The 22,859-nt window shown below is 39.4% G+C and overlaps 1 protein-coding gene, 1 long non-coding RNA gene and 1 pseudogene across 4 annotated transcripts in view; 1 reads left to right on the plus strand and 2 right to left on the minus strand.

Annotated features, from left to right (window-relative positions):
* The window catches only part of SPAG1 (sperm associated antigen 1), a 78,448-nt gene that overhangs the window by 35,193 nt on the left and 20,396 nt on the right, over nt 1-22,859 (minus strand). For all 3 annotated transcript variants that reach the window (XM_045454065.1, XM_045454064.1, XM_045454066.1), the window contains 5 exons: nt 21,680-21,810; nt 19,566-19,672; nt 13,818-13,977; nt 2,233-2,604; nt 1,810-1,909 (listed from right to left, as the gene is read on the minus strand). In XM_045454065.1, the coding sequence (XP_045310021.1) occupies nt 1,810-1,909; nt 2,233-2,604; nt 13,818-13,977; nt 19,566-19,672; nt 21,680-21,810 (870 nt within the window). The remainder of the gene's footprint in view (nt 1-1,809; nt 1,910-2,232; nt 2,605-13,817; nt 13,978-19,565; nt 19,673-21,679; nt 21,811-22,859) is intronic.
* Nucleotides 8,011-22,416, plus strand: LOC123585678. The gene is made up of 3 exons (XR_006706366.1): nt 8,011-8,116; nt 21,731-21,877; nt 22,002-22,416. It is a non-coding gene; the product is annotated as an uncharacterized LOC123585678 (long non-coding RNA).
* Nucleotides 15,421-17,890, minus strand: LOC123585674 (annotated as a pseudogene).

Consider the following 22,859-nt stretch of genomic DNA (forward strand, 5'->3'; position numbering starts at 1 on the left):
CTGTCAGTGCAGAGCCCAACTCAGGACTTGATGTTCGAACCATGAGATCATGACCTGAGCCAAAAGTCAGACACTTAACTAACTGAGTCACCCAGGCACTCCTAGGGGTCTCAAGTTTTAATTAAAGTCCTGAACTTGCTTACTATAGGAAGACCTAAGACCAGTCTGAAAGGTATTAGCAACAGACACTTGAGCTACAAGGCTCATAGCTGTAAATCACAATGTGCTTGATATTCCACAAATTCACATTGTCTTGTTGGTTAGTTATGGGTAGTGGTGAATGTTTAACAACCGGCTCTCCTCCTAGGGAGAAAACCCCAGATTTGTGGGATTTGCCAATTTTCACAGTATTAGTATGCCAAACAAATTGGTAGATTTCAAGCTACCAATTTGACTTCAACCAGCTCACAAAATTCTAAAAATACAACAATTAATTAGTGTGAGCTAGCACAACAGTGGATGGGGTCTACAGTCAGGCCCAAGTGAACATATACAGTATTTACTTTTAAATACATAAAATTGGGAAAAAGAAATCCAAGCCCCTCAACACTTTTTTTAAAAAATTCAGGCACAGATATTACAAGTTTTTACCCATATCAATATACTGATACTATCAATGAAAAATAATTAACTGTTCATCTTTTTTTTTTTTTTTTTAACATTTATTTATCTTTGAGACAGAGCATGAACGGGGGAGGGTCAGAGAGAGAGAGGGAGACACAGAATCTGAAACAGGCTCCGGGCTCTGAGCTGTCAGCACAGAGCCCGATGAGGGGCTCGAACTCACGGACCGCGAGATCGTGACCTGAGCCGAAGTCTGCCGCCTAACTGACTGAGCCACCCAGGCGCCCCTAAACTGTTCATCTTCTTGGAAGGTTATCCACATAAATTATTGTTCAAACTAGGACTTTTGAGAGTGAAAAAGGGTGACAGTAATAATTTTACCACACAAGAGTAAACCAGGACTGTGAACATCAAACCAGGACATACAATTTATTTGCTTGATACTTAATAGTAGCTTCTTTCCAAAGGGTTCCTGAAGCAGGTTTATTCCTTGATAGTGGAAGAAAACAGTACTTTTTATTCATGTAAATATATTCACCAATTTCAGTATGTAACTTGTTGAGTAACATGGGTGACCACAGTGCTTGAAGGATGCAAAGCTGTATGTAAAATATGGTTCTGGTCCTCACAGAGCTCAATATTCAATGTAGTGGATGACACAAATACCCACAGGTGTGAGAGTGACAGTGCAAGGGTTATAGCCATGCAAGTGACCAGGAAGGCAAAGAAGAGGGAGGGGTTAGTTGAGCAGGGATTTCAGAAGCAAAGATGTGCAGAGGGCATTACAGACAGTGGGCCAAATGAGAGCAGAAAGCTTGTTCAGGGGGCAACGTGGTAAAAAAGGAGCCTATAATTATCTGGAACACCATACTGAGCCACTGAATGCCTATTTGAAACACAAAATAATGCTTCAGGAAAAGTTGTTCTGACACTACAGTGGATTGGAGGCGGCAGAGAGGTTAGATGGAAGGCTTGTCCAGTAGTCTAGGATATGAAAAGAGCGTGAATTAAGGTGGTGGCTGTAGAAATGAAAAAAGTTTGCAGTCTTCTATTAACTGTCTTCAGTGAGAAGAAATTTATGAAAGAGAAGAATTTATGACTTCCATGTATAATTCAATTAACATGTCTTAAAAAAGTGTCTTAAGAAATCAGGCTCATGCAAAAATTTAGTAAGCAATTAAATACTGCATTCATCACACTGGAATGGTAAAACTCTCTTGAGAAACCTGAAAATGGGCAGTTTACCTGGTACAATCTTGAATGCAGCCGCTGCAGTTTCCTTCTTTTAGGTAACACGCTGCTCTATTTGAATATAAGATACTTAGATCATCTGCGCTTCCACTTCCTAAAATCACATTTAATTAAACACGGTTAAAATCCATTAGCGCAGTCACAGTTCACCAGCACAAGACGACTGAGGTCTCCAGGGACACTGCAGTCCTGCAGGCCGCCCATAATGCGGCGCCCCGGGAGCGGCCCGTGCCCGCAGTGGCCTGCCCGCGCACACACTACGCATTCCACGGTGCTGCCCGCCCAGGTCGGTGCCACCCCGCCCTGGGTCTGTTCCGCATGAAGGAACGCACGCACGCGAGCGCCTGTCACCGGGCGGCGGCCCGGCAGGTCCCGTGAGCCGCAGCCCTAGGGGAGGCGCAGGCGCTGCTCGCCTACCTGCATGCTCCAGCTGCGCGATCGCCGCCGAGTACTTGAGGGTCGCCTCGGGGAACTGCCCGCTTCTGAACAGCTCGTTGCCCTGGCTCTTCAGGCCGGCGGGGCCGAGAGGGGCGGCGGGGGACGGGGGCGCGGCGGTGGGGTCTCCCGCGCCCCGCCCGCCGCCAGGGTGCCGGCTGGCGCCGCCCTCCGCCGCCGCCGAAGCACGCGGTCGGCCCCGCTTGTCCGAGCCGGCCCCTGGCGACCGACCCCGCCGCGGCGCGCCCCTCTCCGACCGCTTGCCACCCTCGCTCTTGCCGGTCAGCTTCTTCTGGATGTTGCCCATGGCGCACAGCTCCGCGGCGCTCCTGGCTCCCGCCGGCTCCGCGCCCTCTGTGGGAAGTTGATGCGGGAAGTGAGTGTTTGCATCATCAGGAGAAACTACCTACCGCGGCTGCCGCGGGGGTGTCTGCGCAGACGCACGGCGCAGCGCCCGAGGGGGCGGGTCGCGGGAAAGGCCCGGCGGGCACCGCCCCCGCGGGCGTAGAGGCGCGGTTCCCGGCACTTCCAGGGGCAGGTCGGCTCCGGGGCTGACCGCCTGGCCCGGTCCTCCCGGCTGTGCGTGGAAGCCGCCCCGTAGTTAACTTGTTAAACGCCGACGGGTTCGAGGCGGAACCGCTGTCCAAAGTCATTCCCTATGTCAAAGCATACGTGGCGAGCTACAACTTACAAAATATGTGTACCCTTCTCCCATTTACAATTTACGAATGAAGTTACTAAACCTTGAATACAATAATTGCACCCAACGTCAGAGTACCATTTTCTTACGTTAAAGGACTAGGAGAAAAAGATAATGTGAAAGTGAAATAAAATCCAAGTGATTAAATCATTTAAAAATGAATTTAGCAAAGAAGTGATATAAAATAGGTACCAAGTTTTTAAAGGGAGCCTTAAAAACAATAAATTTCCCATTACAGTGCTTATGCAAACGTAAATTCCTTTGATCTTAATTGAAAGATTTCAGACCCCACTTTGGATCCTCTTTCTCTCCCCCTCCCCTGCTTGAGCTTGTGTGTGCGCCCGCTCAAAGTCTCTCTCTCTCAAAAATAAACGTTAAAAACAACGAAAGGAAAAAGAAAACCACAAATATTTAAATGAAAATCAGTGGATGCTCACCTTAAGGCAAGCGCTGAGTATAAAAACACACATACAAGTGTAATAACCAAAACGGGCTTCATTATGAACACAATAAAAAGATCTTGTTATAGCAATAAATCCTGAGATTGGACCCAGTAAGATTATTAGAGCAAGGCTCCAGTGTTCGTCATCTGGTATCTGCTGCTCAAGTCCCCTCCCAGCATAAAACCAGATAAAAGCATAGATCAGTATCAGCAGAAACAAGACAATTTAGTACTATTTTCTATTACCTTGTACATTATCCCCTCAAGTCTATCTATTACTAAATAGCTGCAGTTTATTTGGAACTTAATACGGGTCAATATCTTTACATAATCATTAATCCTCAAACCAAGTATTATCATCCCCACTTTACAAATGGGGCAACAAAGACACAAGGAAAAAGCTAAAGAATGTCCTGGAGCAAAAGAGCTACAAATCAGCATAACTGGATTATGGGATTCCAGGGAAATGAACTGAAAGTCATACCTCTTCCCTTAAGATTGAAATGTCTTTGAACAGCTTTGTTAGTCTCTACAAAGGTAAGCAGAGGCCCAAACATGAAAGACCTGTGAGTTCTGGCGGTACTGAACTGTGGAACATTCCAGAGGAGTTGTTCAGGAGGTGGCTCCAAAAGTAGCTCAGAGGAGTGGCCTTATCTTGACTCTTCAGATAAGTCCTAATTAGCTTGGGAGTTGCTGATATAAACAGGATCATTGAAGTTTGGGTATGGATGAGGTCACTCAGATCTTCTGAAGGATTCTTAAAAAATACTAATACTTAAAGGATGATCAGAAGAAAAACCTCCAATGGGATGGAGAAGTATATAGAAATGAGAGAAAACCCAGGAGGGAGTACTGCCTCAGAAACCAAGAAAGAGTATTTCAGGGAGAAAGGACTCAACAGTAACAAATATCAAAGGAATGGATGGCCAGCAGTGTCAACTATATAAGGCCTATAGAGAACCATTAGATCTAAAGCCACAAGGACTTACTTCAGTAGCCTTCAATAGTTTGGGTAGTTGGTAGATGCAAAACTCCTCAACAAAAATAGCAAACCGAATCCAACAGCCTATACAAGGATTATACACCATGACCAAGTGGGATTTCTCTCAGGAAGTAGTTCAACAGTACAAAATCAATATACACACCACACATGAATAGAATAAGGGGAAAAACCACATTACCACAACTGACATTGAGAAAGTGTTTTACAGGGACATCTGGGGCACCTGGTTAGCTCAGTTGGTTAAGCATCTGACTCTTGTTCTTAGCTCAGGTCTTGATCTCAGGGTCATGAGTTCAAGCCCTGTGTTGGGCTCCACACACTGGGTGTGAAGCCTACTTAAAAAAAATAAAAATAAATAAAAACAAAAAGCATTTTACAAAATCCAACACCTTCTCATGACTTTAAAAAAAAAAAAAAAGAAAACCACTCAGAAAACTAGGAACAGAAATGAAATTTCTCAATCTGATAAAGTACAATTATGAAAAACTCAGTCAACATCATATTCAATGGTAGAGTCCTAAAAGTTTTCCCCTGAAGATCAGGAACAAGACAAGGATACTATTTTCACTGCAGCTACTCAACATTATACTGGAATTGTAGCCTGATCAATTAGGCAAGAAAAAAATAAAATAAATTAAAAAATAAAATAAAATAAAATAAGCATCCATATTGGAAGGGAAAAAGTAAAACCATTTATTAACAGACGACATAATTGTTATATATTATTATATATATTTTATATTATGCATATGTGTTTGTATGTGTGTGTTTATATATATATATGTGTGTGTGTATAACACACATACGCACACACACACACATACTAAAAAGCAAATTCAGCAATTTCAGGGTATAAGATATACTAGCAATGAACAATCTGACAATTACAACAACAATCCCGTTTACAATAGCGTCATACGAATAAAATTTAGGAATACATTTAACCAAGGAGGTGAAAGACTTGTACGCTGAAAACTACAAATCATTGCTGGAAGAAAACCAACAAATGGAAAGGCATCTCTTCATTACCGATAGGATGACTTAATTTTAAGGTACCCAAAGTTATCTACAGATCTGGCATAATTCCTAACAAATTCTTGCAGTCTTTTTTGCAGAAATGGAAAAGCTGATCCTCAAATTCATATGGAATTTAAAGGAGTCCAGGATAATCAAAACGATCTTGAAAAAGAACAAAATTAAAGGACTTACACTTTTGATTTCAAAACTTACTAAAAGTTCCAGTAATCAAAACAGTGTGGTACTGACATAAGGATAGACATCTAGACCAACAGAATAGAACTGAGAGTCTGCAAACCCATTTTATGGCCAGTTGATTTTTGACAAGAGTGTCCAAGTCCATTCAATGGGGAAAGAACAATCTGACAAATGGTGTTCAGACAATGCATTTCCACATGCTGAGGGGGGGAAAAAAAAGCTAAGTTGGACCCGTTCCTACATCAATCAATCAAAATAAGTTAGTAATCTAAATATAAGAGCTAAAACCATAAAATTCTTAGAAGAGAACATAAAGGTAAATCTATATGACCTTGGATTTGGCAAAGGATTTTTATATATGACATCAAAGGCACAGGCAACAAAAGAGAAAATAAATTGAGCTTCATCAAAATTAACAACTTTTGTGCATAGAAGGGTAGTATTAAGATAGTAAAAAGACAACCCACAGAATGGGAGAAACTGTGTGCAAGGGTCTAGTATCCAGACTATATAAAGTACACTTATAATGCAACTATAAAGAGACAATCTAATTTTTAAATGGGCAAAGAATTTGATAAACATTCCTCCAAAGAAGCTAAACAAATAATAATAAACACATAAGATTGGTTAACATAGTAAGTCATTAGAAAAATGCAAATCAAAACCATAAGGAGTTACCACTTCACACCCATTATGATGGTTATAATCAAAAAAGTAAACTATAACAAGTGTTTCAAGGATGCGGAGGAATTAAAATCCTCATATTGGTGGGACTATAAAATGGTATAGCCACTTTGGAAAATAGTCTGGCAGTTCCTAAAGAAGCTAAACACTGAGTTGCCGTGTAACCCAGCATTCTACTCCTAGTTATTAAAATTAAAAACACATGTATAAACACAAAACTTGCATAGCCACATTATTCGTAATAGACAAAAAAGTGGAAACAGCCCAAATGTACATCAACAGATAAAGTGTAGTATTATTCATGCAATAGAATATTTGTCCATAAAAAGGAATAAAGTACTGACACATGCTGCAACATGGATGGACCTTGAAACTATTATGCTAAGTAAAAGGAGCCAGACATAAAACACCACATATTGTATGATTCCATTTATATGAGATATTCAGCACAGGCAAATCCACAGAGACAGAAAATAGTGGTTGTCAGGGGAGGGGTGATGGAAGTGACTGTTAATGGGTATGACATTTCTTTTTGTGATGATAAAAAAATGTTCCAGAATTAGACTGTGTTGATGGTTGCACAACCTTGTGAATATATTAAAATCCACTGAACTTGAAAAGGATGAATTTCATGATATATGTATCCTATCTCAATTTAAAAAAAAAGGAATGCTTATTTCACTTTACCCTTGATGAGTCAGAGGATACTTTCTTTCTTTCTTTTTTTTTTTTTAAACCCCCATGTTGGCCAATTTGATGGGAGAGAAAAGGAATCTTTTCCCTTTTTTATTAGCAATACAAAATTTGTTGATCACTTAATTTATCCATTGGTGATTTATCTGTTCATACACTTTGTTCATTTCAGTACTGGGCTATTTTAACATTTGATTATTGTTTTTTAAAAGCTCTTCATATTATAAGGTTATCAACTGCTTGTCATTTTTCTTAGTTTGTCATTTGTCTTTTAATTTTTTTATAACATCTGACTTATACAGGTTTTTCACTTTTACAGTCAACATCCTTTACCTTTCTTTTCATGATTTTGTCTATTAACTCTTTGAAATCCCTACCCTTCCACCTTCCTGATCCCACTGACTCCAGGACAAGAGAAATAACTGTATTTTATTCTTCTGTGAGTTACTATCTAATTTTCTTATATTTCATTTTTAAGTGGGGAATAAGCAACAGCACTAAAGAGGGGCTAGATGCTTAATTTCCTCTGATTGCTTCACAGACTCTGTAAGAAGACAAAATAAATACTAAAGCCTCTGACAGCTAGTTGTATGATGATGGTCACGTCTAAATGCTCTCCAGTAGGGAAAGAAAACACAAATAGATGGGGAGTTCCCAAGAAAGCCCAGACACTCAAATCCCCAGACCTAATCAGCCTGACATATAGATATTTCTTCATACTGGTCCTTGGAAGGGCAGGTGAAGGAAACCCATCATTTGTCTTGTCTCAGTACCTGATACAGAGTAGGTGCTCAATAACTGTCAGCTATTAAGTTAAATCCACTGGTTATGTTATACCTCAGTCAGGATGAACTGGGCCTGGCCAACGCAAGTGGTGCTCGCAAGGGAGCAACATTATCAGCCGAGGTTAAACAACACTAAATGCTGCATTTTTCCATGGCCTTCAGGCCTCCCTGCATCATACCCCATAATGACTAGGAATTCTTTCTCGGAATGTGGTGATATGGGGAAACACATGCAAGGATTCCATCCTAATAACATCCCTCTGGGCTTTCACATTATTTCCTAGAAGTGACTTCGATTTCTCCTGTCTTGTCCAAGGCTCCAGGACCTCTAACAATGGAACTCGGTAAGGTGAGCATAAGATAGCCCCATTGATTTTATTTCATCTTAAAAGGACTACCTTTGTGCTTCTAGCCATTTATTCCACCTATGGATTTGCTTTCCTGATAAAAGGGAACTAACTGCTCTTAACATTTACATTCCTCTCAAGACATTTTTGTTTTCGGAATCTCACATATTTTTAAGTATTCACTTATCTACAAAATAATTATTGAGGGGCACAAATGACAAGATCAGATATGGTTCCCTTAAAGCTCTAGCTGCTTGGAAATCTGAATGAGAATATTGCTTCTCTGTAGTTCTAATGTTAGGGATAACCACCTAACTCAGAGAGAAACATCTTATAAACCTATTAAATGATATTACATAACAATCCTAACTCAGATTACTAATCATAGAATATTACTCATTGTTTAATGATTAGCCCTTCCCTGTTTATGTTTATTTGTGAGGAGGGCCGTTTAGTATCTCTCCCTCCCCCAGCTTTATTGACATATAATTGACATATAACATTCCTTGTATAAGTTTAAAGTGTACAACGTGATGATTTTATATATATACATATACATGCACACATATATACACATATAAATATGTATATATGTATATTGCAAAATGATTATTACCACAGTAAGGTTACTTAAAACATCCATCACTTTACATAACTTTTTTTTGTAGTGAGAACATTTAAAATATACTTTCTTAGCAACTTTCAAGTATATAATACCACATTTTTTTTTTAAATTTTTTTTTCAACGTTTATTTATTTTTGGGACAGAGAGAGACAGAGCATGAACGGGGGAGGGGCAGAGAGAGAGGGAGACACAGAATCGGAAACAGGCTCCAGGCTCTGAGCCATCAGCCCAGAGCCCGACGCGGGGCTCGAACTCACGGACCGCGAGATCGTGACCTGGCTGAAGTCGGACGCTTAACCGACTGCGCCACCCAGGCGCCCCTACCACATTTTTAACTATAGTCACCATGCTGTAAATTAGCTCCCCAAAACTTATTCATCTTACAACTGGAAGTTTGCACTCTAACCAACTTATCCCCCATGCCCCCACTCCTGGCAACCACTGTCCTACTCTCTATTTCTACAAATTTGGCTTTTTTTACATTCCACACAGAAGTGAGATCATACGGTATTTGCCTTTCTCTGACTTATTTCACTTGGCATAATGTCCTAAAGGTCCACCTATGTTTTTGCACATGGCAGGATTTCCTTCTTTTTTTTTTTTTTTTTTTTTTTTGGCCTAAAAATATTCTAGTGTGTGTGAGTGTGTGTCTTACATTTACTTTATCCACTTATCTGCTGAAGGACACTTAGGTTGTTTCCATGTCTTGGCTATTGGGAATAATGCTGAAAAGAACAAAAGGGTACAGATACCTCTTTAAGACAGTGATTTCATTTCTTTTGAACATATACCCAGAAATAGGATAACTGGACCATATGGTAGTTTTATTCTTAATCTTTTGAGGAACCTCCATACTGTTTTTCATAGTGGCTCCATTAGTTTATATTCCCACCAGCAGTCAGCAGGTGATCCCTTTTCTCCACATCCTTGCCCACATTTGTTATTTCTTATCTCTCTGATGACAGCAATTCAAACACATTTGGGGTGACATCTCATTGTGGCTTTGATTTGCATTTTCCTGATGACTGATGTTGAGCACCCTTTTCTGTATCCACTGGCCATGTGAATATCTTCTTTGGAAAAATGTCTACTCAGTTCTTATGCTCCTTTAATCAAAAATGATCACATTGGTTTTTAACTCACTTGTTCCTCAACATAGGTTCAGCCTCTGATAAGAGTCAGTGAGCACAAGGGAGATAAACACCAAATTACATCTGTTTCTTTGACAGCGTAGCCTGGTGATGTTCAGTCTGGACTTTATAGAGTATAGAACGTATACTTTCTTAGTTGGCATCCAGTAACCACTGTTATGAGATAGACTTTGGAGTCACACAGATTTAGGGCCATATCCTAGCCACGTGACTTACAGCCAGTGCATATGTGGCAAATAACTAGAACTGTCTAGGCTTCCATTGCCTAATCTATGAAAGTTTGCATTATAGCTTTCTTGAGAATTAAATAAAATAATCTATATAAAACACTTTCATAGTTCTTCAAATGTGCTAATCTTTCAAAAAAAAAAAAAAAAAAACTAGTGATGAGAAAGGCAGCTCCTGTCAACATGGAGTAAACACACTCCACCCATCTCTCCCACTGAATATAACTAAAAATCTGAAACAGAATTGATGCAGCAGGCACACGAGGACACCGAAAAGTAAATGGTAGCAGCCCAGTTGGGAAAAGGAACTAGAACCTGAAATACCACCAAACCAGCAGTGATTTTCTGTTTTTTCTTTCCTCTGATATCTCTTAACCTGGGTCAAAGGCCATCTAAAACCCAGAACTGCTGCACTGGGTGTGGGGAGAAAGAGCTTCAGGAGAAGCCCTCTATTTAGTTTATCTAAAGCAACAAGTTAGCTGGCACCTATGAGAGAGAGTTGGGGAAAACCTGGTTTTTTCTTTTTTCCTTTCTATCCAATCCCAGCCCCCAGCCAATCCTGCAGCAGCTGCAGAGGCAGCAGCAGCCAAGTAGGTACCAAAACTCTTATCTCTGGTCAGAGAAGCTGTGTCCCAAGCATTCTTCCCCATTGCTTTCCTTCTCTGTCCTGTTGCTGCTTAGTCCTGGAAGCACACAGTCATGGGAAGTGTGTGGTAGAATGGGGAAATTAAAAGTCTGGCTTTCTAGCTAGAGGAATGGGAAGGAAAACCATTGGAAACCAGAAAGAGTAGAGAAGAATCACAGAGAGAAGGGAGCTCAAGAAAACAATTGCAAAGAATTGTATATGGACTGGATGCACCCTCCAGGTGATCTATATGCATAAAGTGACCCTAAACGTCATTCTGAAAATTTTGAGACCAGAATCACAGGAGAAGACCACTACCCAGACCCCAGCTAGTCACAGAGTTGTGTACAGGTAGGACAGATCCAAATAGCATTGCAAAGGTCTTGAAACTAAACTGACATTAGAACCATATTCCACAGGAATGCCTGGGTGGCTCAGTTGGTTAAGTGTCTGACTTTTGGTTTTGACTCAGGTCACGATCTCACAGTTTTGTGAGTTCAAGCCCCACATCGGGCTCTGCATTGGCAACACAGAGCCTGCTTGGGATTCTCTCTCCCCACCCCACCCCCCAGCCCTTCCCCCACTGTGCTGTCTCTGTCTCTCTCAAAATAAATACATAAACTTAAAAAAAAAAAACCATATTCCACAGAAGTTGGGTAGGAAAACGGTTACCCTAACCTAATCAGATTAACTGCTTTAAAAAAATTCTCCATAAGATTTAAACAAGACTGAAAACCACATAATATGTAAAATTGCTAGTATACAGTACACAATTACTTAACAAATGAGGAAGAGAGAAAATATTAACATTTGGCAAGGGGAAAAGACAATTAAGTAATGCCAAACCCCAGATAACACAGATGTTAATAGTCAAAGACTTTTAGTGACTATTATAACCATGTCCAAGAAATAAAGCCAAACTCTCCCAAAATGGACAGAAAGACTTAAAAACTTTGCAGAGAAATGTAAGATTTTTAAAAAATGGAAATTTTAGAGTGGAAAACCACAATAACCAAAATTTAAAATTCACTGAATGGGAGCAACAGTAGATTTGGGATCAAAGAAGAAAAAAATCAGTGAACTTGAATATAGATCAATAGAAACTTTTCAATCGTAAGAAAAAAAAAAAAAGAAAAAAGCCTCAAGGACTTGTGGGACAAGACTTGTGGGACAATACTAAGTGGTCTAACAATTGTGGCATAACAGTCCCTGTGGGAAAGGAGAAATAGTATTGTCCCCCCAAAAAAACTTTTGAAGAAATTACGACAGATCATCGGTTACCAAGGTTTGAGGTGAGGGGAGAATTTGGCTAAAAGGAGAGCAAGGAGTCTTCGGTGTGATGGAATTGTTCTGTATCCTGATGGTGGTGGCTGTCACATGAAATTATATACATGTTGGAACTGCATACCAAAAAACCCCATTTTCACTATATGTAAATTTTTTAAAAGAGTTTTTAAATATTTATTTATTTTTGAGAGAGAGTGCGAATGAGCATGAGACGGGGAGGGGCAGAAAGAAAAGGAGAGAGAGAATCCCAAGCAGGTGCTGCACCGCAAGCCCAGAGCCCCACACAGGGCTCGAAACCATGAACCATGAGATCATGACCTGAGCCGAAATCAAGAGTTGGGCACTTAATCGACCGAGCCACCCAGGGGCCCCCCACGTAAGATTTTAAATGATCTCCTTTAATTTTAAGACACTTGGCTTGACACCTTTGGATGAATATAAACCTGTGGAACAATATTTGCTGCCAGAATTTATTTAAAGTGGCTGAAAGGTGAGTCTCAATCCTTGAAAAACTATTTAATGTCTCCTTTTTTTTTCTTTTTTTAAATCCTTTTGATGCCCTCTCTTCTTTTCCTATCTCCCTGGTGCTCTTACTCTGTTTCCTTTTTTCTCTTCCTCCTTTTTTTCGGTCCCTTTGTCTTTACCCTGTCTTCACTGATCATATATTGTCTTGAGCTATATATTTTACGTTATATTTCTGTCACTGAAAAAATAACAATGTTTACCTGTTTACTTTTTTAAGTTGAATGAACATTTTATATTTCTCTTTCAAAATTAAAATATTCTGTCAGTTACTTGCCAAGTTGAGTTCTGTCCATGAATGATTTTCAAAACTGTTGCTTTCCCTTTGAATGCTGGGGTGGGGGGTGGGAGGCTACCCTCAGAAGGGGGTAGAGCCGCCCACCCACCCCCCTACCCCCCACAAGGGAGTAGGTGGATCTTCCCCCTTAAAGCTGATGTAACTATCATTATTTTGTATTATGAGGATAAAAGTTTACCTAGTCTAGATTCTTTTAAAAAAGTTATATCAGAGGTGAAAGTATGCCTATTTCTCTTGCATATATAAAAAAATTTTTTGAGAGGCACATGTAGCAATTTCCCAACAATGCATTCATCTTTGTCCTATACTCCTGTAAAGGCAACATATTTTGTTTACAACCAAGTACATATATACGGAACAATCATCTAGGAGAAAGGTAAAGGTTAAGGTTAAGGTTAACTTGCAAATGGCTGGTACATGGATAATATGATAATATTACTGATATTATCAGTATACCATGATAATCAGGAATTGAACACCAGAGAAGAGTACCAGGTTAAGAAGAAAAATGATTGAAAAAAAAAATTAAAAAAAAAAAAAAGGGGGGGGGGCGCCTGGGTGGCGCAGTCGGGTGAGCGTCCGACTTCAGCCAGGTCACAATCTCGCGGTCCGTGAGTTCGAGCCCCGCGTCGGACTCTGGGCTGATGGCTCAGAGCCTGGAGCCTGTTTCCGATTCTGTGTCTCCCTCTCTCTCTGCCCCTCCCCCGTTCATGCTCTCTCTCTGTCCCAAAAATAAATAAACGTTGAAAAAAAAAAAAATTAAAAAAAAAAAAAAAAGAAGAAAAATGGGTTTGGAAGATTATATTAGGAAAAACATAAAGAAAAAACTTGCTTGTGAATTTATAAGGTAAAGCTAGAAAGAGTTTGGTAGACTAAGAATTTTGATAGAAAGAGAAAATTTGAGCCAGCTCATCATATAAAAAGGGAGGTTTTTGCATAACCAAAAGAGAAAAGATGTTTTACTCTTATCTCCGCTGTTGTCTTCATGTTTTCTTCTGCTGTCCTTTCCACCTTCATCCTCTGAGTTTTCTACTTCCTGGATTACCATTCTCTTCCCTTTGGTTTCAGTCTTAGGTGCAGGTTTAGAATTTTTCAGATCTCTTTCAACCTCCAACAAGGTCTTCTGCAACATAACCACCATGTTAAAGAAAATTTCTTCCTTTAATTAAAAACATAACCATCCTGTCAGGTAGGAAGATGAAGATATTAAAAAGTGAATAAAGATGGGGCGCCTGGGTGGCTCAGTCGGTTAAGTGTCCGACTTCAGCTCAGGTCATGATCTCAAGGTCCAGGAGTTCGAGCCCCGCGTCAGCCTCTGGGCTGATGGCTCGGAGCCTGGAGCCTGCTTCACATTCTGTGTCTCCCTCTCTCTCTCTGCCCCTCCCCTGTTCATGCTCTGTCTCAAAAAAAAAAAAAAAAAAAGTGAATAAAGATATCTAAGATAACACTTTTTATGGTGACCTTTCTTTCCTTTTTCAAACAACTTCATTGGTTTGTCTGATTATAATCATACATGTCCATGGTTAAAAACTTAAAGCATAATGAGCATGAAAAAGAAAGAAACCACCTGAAATCCTACCACTCTGATAACACTGACATTCTGACATTTCTAGATATATTTTTACATGTATGTATACACAGTGAGACACAGTTTTATACAAACAAAATCATGACTCATTTTTTTTTCAATATATGAAATTTATTGTCAAATTGGTTTCCATACAACACCCAGTGCTCATCCCAAAAGGTGCCCTCCTCAATACCCATCACCCACCCTCCCCTCCCTCCCACCCCCCATCAACCCTCAGTTTGTTCTCAGTTTTTAAGAGTCTCTTACTTTGGCTCTCTCCCACTCTAACCTCTTTTTTTTTTTCTTTTTCTTCCCCTCCTCCATGGGTTTCTGTTAAGTTTCTCAGGATCCACATAAGAGTGAAACCATATGGTATCTGTCTTTCTCTGTATGGCTTATTTCACTTAGCATCACACTCTCCAGTTCCATCCACGTTGCTACAAAGGGCCATATTTCGTTCTTTCTCATTGCCACATAGTACTCCATTGTGTATATAAACCACAATTTCTTTATCCATTCATCAGTTGATGGACATTTAGGCTCTTTCCATAATTTGGCTATTGTTGAGAGTGCTGCTATAAACATTGGGGTACAAGTGCCCCTATGCATCAGTACTCCTGTATCCCTTGGGTAAATTCCTAGCAGTGCTATTGCTGGGTCATAGGGTAGGTCTATTTTTAATTTTCTGAGGAACCTCCACACTGCTTTCCAGAGTGGCTGCACCAATTTGCATTCCCACCAACAGTGCAAGAGGGTTCCCATTTCTCCACATCCTCTCCAGCATCTATAGTCTCCTGATTTGTTCATTTTGGCCACTCTGACTGGCGTGAGGTGATATCTGAGTGTGGTTTTGATTTGTATTTCCCTGTTAAGGAGCGACGTTGAGCATCTTTTCATGTGCCTGTTGGCCATCCGGATGTCTTCTTTAGAGAAGTGTCTATTCATGTTTTCTGCCCATTTCTTCACATGACTCATTTTTTTTGAAGTAATGTTAAAAGTTCTACATGTTTTATGCCAATTAGAATGAAAAATACACATATATCAAAATATTTTTCTTCCCTCCCTTCCCCCAATTTTTAACAGCTTACAGAGGTATAGCTGACAAACTGTATACTTCAAATGCACATGTTGATAGCTTTTGACCATAATAAATATATCCATAATTCCCAAGTTTCTTCCTGTTTCTTTCAACTATCTCCTTTTTGGCCCTCCCCTGTATCAGCTCTTCTTTTTGTCATGATAGGTTAGTTTATATTTTCTAGGATTTTATATAAATAGAATCATACTATATGTACTTTGTTTTTTACTCAGCATAATTATTTTGAAACTCACCCACACTTTTGTACATCTCTATCGGTTCATTCCTTTTTATTGTGAGTAGTAGTCTATGGTATGGATATAACAATTTATCCATTCACCTATTGAAATATGTTTAGGTTGTTATTAATTTTGGCAATAAAAAAGCCATTATGAACATCTGTGCATAAATCTTTGTATTGACATATGCTTGCATTTTTCTTGGGTAAATACATAGGAGTGGAATGGTTAGATCATACGGTAGGTGTATGATTTTAAGTTTATTTTTTTCACAGGAAAATATTTATTTTAATTTACCATACATATTTACATTTTAGGAAGTTGCTAGGTCGGTACATTTTCCTCTGTAGGTTTAGTTTGAGCTTCAGTTAGCATTTTCCAAGATCTTTCCAATGGCTTATCCCATATTGTAACATGTGCTCTTAAGTGTATAGGTAAAGACAGACCCTGGATTCTTCATACAAGACTCAACTGGGTGGTTTGAAGATTGTGAACTGCTGACACTTCCTAATGGAAACAAATACTTGTTCTTGGACTAAAAGGACCCTCACTCACATCAATGAAGTGACCAATCTGTGTAGCCTGACTATTCTCTCAGGGTTCTGAGGTGACTGCTCTTCTATGAAATCCATTTTATACTTGCTGTGTTGAAATATCTCTAATGTCATTTTTGTTTCCACTTCCAGAGTTTCAAATGGAAGATGTTTATAAATTAAAACACGAGCATCTTCTGTGAAGGAACACAGGTTCTCTTTTGTTGGCATCCACTTATCACGTCTCTTATCCAGAACTGCATCATAGCAGAAGGCTCCAGAGATTACAGAAACCTCTGGAGCTCTGACCAAACTGACCACACATTCATCTTTGAATGCTCATCATCATGGCACAAGAATGCTAATAAGCCTTATTCATTTCTACTGGACCATGATCTTTGAAAGTAAGGAATTCAATTTCCTGGGATGTGGTCAAAGGTTTAAACATGTCCCCAGGTTGTCCATCCACAAGACCCAGAATTGACTTCCTGCAGGATCATTCACTTAAATGGATAGCACAACTATAAGGAGTTGAAATGTTTTTATTCGTCACAAAGACAGTGCCAGGGTCAATTTTCTCATCGTGTTTAAATTCAGTCTTCTCAGTTTGAGGAGTTAATGATAACTGCCTGTTTTTCTCTTTATTAAAGAGATCATTCTGCATTATTTGCTTGTTTGCTTCTTTGTTATTGAGTTTTGAGAAGAACTTTACAGTTCTTCCTCAACTTATAATGGGGTTATGTCCTAATAAGCCCATCGTAAATTGAGAATGCATTTAATACATCTAACTTACCAAACATTGTAGCTTATTAGCCTAGCCCACCTTAAACGTGCTCAGAACACTGATATTACCCTATGGTTGGTCAAAATCTTCCAACACAAAGCCTATTTTATAATAAAGTGATGAATACCTCATGTAATTTACTGAATACTGAAAGTGAGAAACACAGTGGCTGTATGGGCACAGAACAGTTGTGTCTCGCTTTCCCTATGTGACCACATGGCTGACTGGGAGCTGCCACTCACTGCCCCTGCCCAGCGTATCGCTAGCTCGGAAAAAAATCAAAAATCAAAATTCAAAATTCAAAATTCAAAATTCAAAGTACAGTTTGTACTGAATACATATCACTTTGGCACCATTAGGAAATCAAAAAATTGTAAGTCAAAACACTGTACGTTGGGGAACATGTGTATATTCGTGATGCAAGTCCTTTGTTGGATATACAATTTGAAAATACTTTTTTTCCTTAGTCTGTGGTTTGTCCTGTTTTTCTTCTGATGATGTCTTTCAAAGAGCAAAATTTTTAAATTTTAATGAAGTCCAATTTACCAACTTTTTCTTTTGTGAATTTTATCCTATGTTTCCTTCCAGAACTCTTATATTCTAGGTTTTACACTGAGGTATATGATCCATTTTGAGTTAATCTTTGCATATAGTTAAAATATAAATGGTTAAGTCTTGAAAGTTAATATGTAAATATGAAATTATATTGGGTAGTGACATTAAAGGTGGTTCTGCTTGTTTAAAAATTTTTTTTAGAGAGGGGCATCTGGGTGGCTCAGTTGGTTGAGTGTCTGACTCTTGATTTCAGCTCAGGTCGTGATCTCACAGTTCATGGGATTGAACCCCGTGTTGGGCTCTGTGCTGACAGTATGGAGCCTGCTTAGGATTCTTTCTTCCTCTCTCTCTCTCTACTTTTCCCACTCACATGCACCTTCCTTCTCTCTCTCAAAATAAATAAACAAGAAAAAATTTTTAAGAATATTGTCATACAAACTTTTCAATAAATATACCACCATAAAATGGAAATACTATGGGAAAAAGACGTATTTTTTTTCAGCTGGGCCCTAAACCTAATCCACGGAAATGCTGACTTGATAAATCCACCAGGGACATTAACTGCTACTGAGAGAGTGAGACAGATAACCCAAAAGGTGCATGTGGAAACAGCGACAACTTACTGCTGAAAGTTTCTCCATGGGTTTCTCATATTTCTAAATCTGTTGTGAGCAGAGGCAATAAATGACATTTGTTCCGGACTATCTTTTTGAGGATGTTTGTACTGAGAACAGCTTTGGAAAACAGAGTATTTCCCTTCAGAAAAGAGAGAGGTATATTTGCTCTCTAGTATAATAAAGATATTTCCCTCTGGAACAGAATTTTGGATAGGTTTGCTTGTATTCCACTATAAAAGATGGGGGATTCCTAAATTTGGGATTCCTTGGCTGTGATATAAACTTGCTGAGTGTGCAGCATCTATCTGGGCCACTCTGCACCTCCCTGGGGCACTTGGGGGCCAGGGCAACTGAGGTGAACTTGAAGCTCATCAGTTTGCTATAGTGTGAATAACACAATACTTTGTGTCTAACCCAGAAGTCTTGCTTCTTCTGCTAGGCTCCCTTGTTAATTTGCAAGAAGGGTAAAATCTCAGACCCCTCACTGTTCTCAACACTTACCTCTACTCTTTAGGCCTCAAAACAGAGCCCAGAGTGCATATATGAATCAGTCTGCTCAGTCAGGCAGCAAACACTGTCAGTGGTGCTATGCTTACCATGCACTCTTCTATGGCCATGGAGCGCGTGCCTAATCCTACCTAGGAAACTTCCATACCACTCTGCATGATAAATTGAGATTGGCTCAGAGAAAAGCATTGCTTACAACACTGCAGGAAAGAGAAAAATTAAATATCCCCATTGTATGATATCACTTATATGTGAAATCTGCAAAAGCCAAATTCATAAAAACAGGAAGTAAAATGGTTATAACCAGGGGCTGGTGGGGTAAGGACACTGGGGAGATGTTGTTTAAGGGTACAAACTTGCAATGAGTAGATAAATAAGTTCTGGAGAGCTAATGCATAGTATAGAGATTACAGTCAGCAATACTGTATCCTAAACTTCAAAGCTGCTAAGAGATTAGATCTTAATTGTTCTTACCACAAAAGAGAAATAATTATGTGATATGACAGAGGTCTTAGCTAAAGCTAAGGTGGTGATCATATTGCAATACATAAATGTATCTAATCAACGTATGTACACCTTATACAATGTTATATATCTAAATCAATCAATAAATATTTATCCTTCAGAAGTAGGCTTATAGTTTTGGACAATTTAAAAGCCTGATTTCTTCCACTTCAAATGATATTAACACTTTAGGGTGTTTGGGATATACCTAGTTTTTAAAGCTGTGACCTAATTCTCAACATCATTCATCCAGTAAGACTGATAACATTTTAACATAAATACAGAAATAATAGAATTAGGTAAGGAATCACTTTCTGTACTTACTTTGGCCAACTCATTATCAGGTTCAACATTCAGTACTTTATTCAAATCTTCTATAGCTTCCTGGAGCTTGTTTTGATGTTTATATGTAGTGGCACGGCGCAGAAGAGCTGAAAATTTACCGAGAAAAAGTTATATCTTTTAATGTACACTAGCATGGTTAGAACATATTTTTCTTTTCTTTTTTTAATGTTTATTTGTTTTTGAGAGAGAGAGAGAGCTAGCAGAGGAGGGGCAGAGAGAGAGGGAGACACAGGATCTGAAGCAGGCTCCCAGCTCTAAGCTGTCAGCACAGAGCCGGACGCGGGGCTCAAACTCACAAACCACAAGATCATAACCCGAGTTGACGTCGGCCACTTACCCAACAGTCACTCAGGTGCCCCTAATTTGGTAACTATTTAAAACTGATAGTGAATGCCTTTATAGCCCCATCATTATCCAGGTATAATGAGAGAACTTTGTATAGTTATTATTCTGAGAAGAATCAGGCTTAGAAATTTTGAAAAGTGAGAATTTTATATCTGATATATTTTAATATGCTATTTTAAAATGTAAATTTGACCAATTTGCTTCTAGTCTTAAAATGAGCCATGAATCAAACCATAAGAGACTCTTAAATACAGAGAACAAACTGAGGGTTGATGAGGTAGGGGCAGGAGAGAGGGGAAAATGGGTGATAGGCATTAAGGAGGGTACTTGGGATGAGCACTGCGTGTTGTATGTAAGCGATGAATCATGGGAATCTACTCCCGAAGCCAAGAGCACACTGTATACACTGTATGTTAGCTAACCTGACAATAAATAATATTAAAAAAAAAAAAAAGAATGAGCCATGAACCTCTGGTTTCTGCACACCCATGTTCACAGTCACAAAAGATTACATTCCATGTGAAAAAAATTAAGTGTTTATATTTACTCAAATACATAAACACTTAAAGAAATAGAGTCCGGGTGCCTGGATGGCTCAGTCGGTTAAACGTCTGACTCGGCTCAAGTCATGATCTCATGGCTCATGAGTTTGACTCCCGCATCGGGCTCTGTGCTGACAGCTCACAGCCTGGAGCCTGCTTCAGATTCTGTGTCACCCTCTCTCTCAGCCCCTCCCCTGCTCACACTCTGTCTCTCTCTCTCTCAAAAATAAAATAAACATTAAAAAAAATTTTTTTAAAGAAATAGAAAGAGTCTATTGTAAATTATGCTACTCCCTTGTGGAGTGATTGCTTCTTGATAACAGAAAAGGAAAGCAAAGTCTGACTTGTATACCTTGGACTTAGACCATGGCAAAGTTGTGCAGTCACAGAGACAGGAAATCAGAACAGAGTGCTGGTGTTGGTGAAAACATATAGTTGGTTTTGGACACAGTTAAAATGTCTATGGACATATAAGTGGAAATGCCCACAAAGCCACTGGTAGAAGGTTCTAGAGCTCTGGTGTGGGCTTATTATATTAATAAATGTTAGAAAATCTATATTAAATTACACTTAGATATTTTTTGGATAAAAAGATAGTTTGATAAGTAAGTAACAAGCAGGCAAATATTGGGACACCTGGGTGGCTTAGTCGGTTAAGCATCCGACTTCTGCTCAGGTCATGATCTCATGGTTCGTGAGTTCAAGCCCCACATTAGGCTCTCTGCTGTCAGCACAGAGTCCGCTTCGGATCCTCTGTCCCCCTCTCTCACTGCCCCTCCCCCGCTCATTCATTTTCTCTCTCTCTCTCTCTGTCAAAACAAATAAACATTAAATAGAAGATTTAAAAAAAAGACAGGGGCGCCTGGGTAGCTCACTTGGTTAAGCATCCCACTTCGGCTCAGGTCATGATCTCATGGTTTGTGAGTTTGAGCTCAGAGCCTGGAGTCTGATTCAGATTCTGTGTCTCCCTCCCTCTCTCTCTGCTCCTACCAAACTCACACCCCTGGCATTATTAACTACTTCAATACAAATAACCAGGAATTCAAATTCTAAGTTAAACTTGAAGTTAAAAGTCACTTTATGAAGATGAAGATTCACATATAGAAATTAGAGTGTATTTGAAATATTCTTAGTATAATTACAGTGTGTACAAATGGTCCAACAAATCCTGATGTAAATTTAAAGCATTCTATGAATAGTTTTTACCCTTTAAGTTTCCAGGTTCTAACTCCAACACCTTTTCACAATCCTGAAAAGCACTGTTCCAGTTCTGTAGCTTGAGTTCTGCTTGAGCGCGATTGTTATAGGCCACGACATTGGGAAGCACTGATATACTCCTACAAGAGAGACACTTATTGGCAACAAGTCGACCAGAGGAAAACATATGAAGATAGAGAAACTCAAGTAAAGTTGTAAAGAGAACAATCATAGCCCACGCCATGGGTGGCACTGTGTCCCCAAAACTCACGCTGAAGTCCTCATCCCCAGTAGCTCAGAACATAACTATATTTGGACGTTGTCTTTACAGACACGATGAAGTCAAAATGAGGTCATGATGGTGTACCTTCGTCCAATATGACTGGTGTCCTTATAAGAAGAGATTAGAACACAGACACATGCCGAGGAAAGACCACTTGAAGACACAGAGAGAAGACAGTCACCTACAAGCCAGAACAGGGGCCCAGAAGACGCCAGCCCTCCTGACACTTTGATCAGATTTGTAGCCTCCAGGATGGTGAGAAAATACATTTCTGTTTGAGTCCTTCAGCCTGTGGCACTTTGTTATGGCAGTCCTAGCAAGCTAATACAGCCTGCAGGATCAAAAGCAATAAAATACAGTTCTGTAAACATACTGAATCACTATTTACACAGATGCTTAAATATCCAGTTAAGCAGTTTAAGGTTGGCTCTGGCTTTACAAGTGACATGGTAACCTAAACGCCCATAGATCTCCTAAAAAACCAGTTTAGTTAACATCAAATACATGTTTTGACCCCTTAGAGACAATTTCCTAGTAGAAAAAAAATGGAGCAATCAATCACAACTAATACCCTTTATTAAGCTATTATGTTGAGTTTAGTTTATAATCTAAAAACAGGAGTTTAGCTTATAATCTAAAAGATTTAACTCTAAGGCAATGCTCATAATTTAATCTGAGAAGTTTAACTGAAGAAAAACAGGAGAGTAGTAGTAACTGAGGAATACAGACTTTACGAGCACATTTTGTTGTGTTAAGAGTATGAATGCAAAATAACTGATGAGAGAAGGAACTTACAACCTACTTGGTTGCTGTTTAAAAAGTTGATTTGGAATGCTGTGAAATAATGTATTCCGAAGTATAGGAAAGATAAGGGTATTGGTGCGTTGAGTTTTCTAAATCCAGAAG

The sequence above is a fragment of the Leopardus geoffroyi genome, chromosome C3 (genome assembly GCF_018350155.1).
Source record: "Leopardus geoffroyi isolate Oge1 chromosome C3, O.geoffroyi_Oge1_pat1.0, whole genome shotgun sequence".
Taxonomy (NCBI): Eukaryota; Metazoa; Chordata; class Mammalia; order Carnivora; family Felidae; genus Leopardus; species Leopardus geoffroyi.